The 2,532-nt window shown below is 15.2% G+C and overlaps 1 pseudogene across 1 annotated transcript; it reads left to right on the top strand.

Annotated features, from left to right (window-relative positions):
* Positions 1-229: 229 nt before the first annotated feature.
* PGSY75_0025600 (putative exported protein) lies at positions 230-1,213 on the top strand (annotated as a pseudogene; the record flags this gene model as incomplete). Its single annotated transcript is given in 3 exon segments — positions 230-297; positions 461-463; positions 466-1,213. Coding segments are annotated over 3 exon segments (819 nt in total).
* Between the last annotated feature and the right edge of the window lie 1,319 nt (positions 1,214-2,532).

The raw sequence follows: 2,532 nt of genomic DNA, 5'->3' as shown, positions 1-2,532 counted from the left end.
ACATAGTCCTATAAGTATTTTTAAATATATACTATTAAAATAAATATACACAAATATAAAAAAAATAACATAATATGTTAATATATATATATATAATATACATATAACTTTTTTTTTTTTTTTTTTTTTTTTTTTTTTTTTTTTTTTTTTATCGATATGTATATAAAATAAACATTGGTTCTTCCTTTCCCTTATTTACCTTTATATAGAAAAGAGAACAAAAGAAAAAATGATATTCTTTCAAAACAAATTTTTTTTTAGAATTATTTTATTTTGGATATTATACCTAATAAATAAGGTTGGACAAAAATATAAGAAAAAAGAATGAAGTCAACTCGTTTTAGTATTTTATATATTAATACACCTGTACCATATTTTATCTCTATAAAAATATATCTTATATATATATATATATATATACATATTTATGTGTATTTCTCTTTTTTTTTCTTTTTTTTAGACATATTTTGGAAGCTGCGAAATTAAAAATATACACAAATTAATTTATACAGAAATTATACCTAGAAGAATACTATTCGAATTTGATTTAGAAAATTCCAATATTAAGGATATTAAAAAATTCAATCACTCAAGTTATCAAATGGGTAAAAATGAAGAAAATCTTGATAAAAAAAATATTCATCAAATACTGAATGAAGCCATGGAAAAATTTGATAAAGAGGAATATTTATCTTATGAAAGAGACGCAAACAATGAATATATTGATTTCAAAAAAGATAAAACAATTTCAAAATTCTATGATGAATTCTCGAATATTAAAACAAAGAATAAAATATGCAATAAACTTCTTAAATATTTAATTAAAAAATATGAAAAAATTTATTATAAAAAACAAATAAAAAAAATATTCTTTAAGAAGTTGACAGAAAAGAAGAAAAAAATATATTACTTTCCTAAAGTATTATATTTTGCAGCAATTGGTTTGGGATTAGCTCTTTTGTCTACAATTATTCTTAAATTACTCTTTATTGCTAAAGCTTCTTTTGGAATTGCATCAATTTCATATCTTTCTAGTGTATCCTTTATTGTAGCAAAAGCACTTGCAAGTGGAGCGTCGACTAATCCGATAATTATAGCACTCGTTGCATTAATAATGGTTAGTTTATTAATTCTATTATTAGTTTTTCTATATCACTTTTTAAATGAAGAAAAAGATTTTAACGATCAATATGATGAACAAGAAGAACAGTAAATGAGATATGTATATATATATAATACTCTTGTTATATATAAGCATTTTCCAAAAAATATAAAAAAAAAATTATGAAAAGTAATTTTTATATATACACAAATATATATTCAAAAATACACAATTTATTAATAATTTTAATATATATAAATAATCTGTCTTAATTATTATTTTATTTATTTTATTTTTTTATTTCTTTTCTGTGTTTCGTATTTAGAAAAAATATGCGACATAGAAAATACATAATATATATATATATATATAATTAAAATTTTATTAATCCAAATATGATAACAAAATATAACTGAATATTAATTACAAATATATTATATTACTAAATAAATAATACAATTTAAATTTTAACAAAACTGAATTAATATTAATATATATATATTTTTTCTTTTTTTTTTTTACAATTAGAACCATTTATAAAAAAAATAAATCAAAAATAATAAATAATACTATACATTCCTATTCATATATATTTTATAATAATTATTATAGTATCATAAAATTTATGTAAAAAAAAAAAAAAAAAAAAATTAACTTTTAAAATTAAAAATAACCTTAAAAACAATACATATACATATATATTATACTATAAAAAATTTTTATTTTCATTGTATTTTTAAATAATTATAATAATTTGTAAACAATATAAATACAACATTTAAATAATTATTCAAAAGACAAAAATTATTATATATATATATATATATATATATATATATTATATATGTTAATAATATAAGTATTATTTTATGTGAAAATATATAAAAAAAAAAAAAAAAAAAAAAAAATTATTGCAATTAAATCATGTATAGGTAGAAGGAAAAAATATATGTATTTATGAAAATATATTTAAAATAATATTTAAGGTAGAACAAAAAATTTTATATACAATAATTCATTAGTCTTTTATATACATATTATTACCTTAATATTTATATTATCATGGCAAAATTCATAATAAGCAATGTATTTATTTTATAAAATATATTTATAGAAATTATTTTCATCCTAGGTTATTTATTTATTTATTTATTTATTTATTTAATTTTGTTTTTTTTTATGTATATATATCTTAATTAGTTTATATAATATTTCATATTATATAGTTTATAAAATTTTTTACAAAAATATAAATAATATATAACAAGATAATAAATATATAATAAATCATTGAGTATAGAGCAAACAAATTGTTATTTTTAACATAAATATTAATTAATTAATTAATAATAATATAAAAATTATATTATTTAAAATGTTAATTATATAAGGCATAAAATATTTCATTTCATTTCATTTAATTTAATTTA

The sequence above is a fragment of the Plasmodium gaboni genome, assembly GCF_001602025.1.
Source record: "Plasmodium gaboni strain SY75 chromosome Unknown, whole genome shotgun sequence".
In the NCBI taxonomy this organism is placed as follows: domain Eukaryota; phylum Apicomplexa; class Aconoidasida; order Haemosporida; family Plasmodiidae; genus Plasmodium; species Plasmodium gaboni.
Note: the sequence above shows the minus strand (reverse complement) of the source record. Positions and strands in the feature narration are given on the sequence as shown.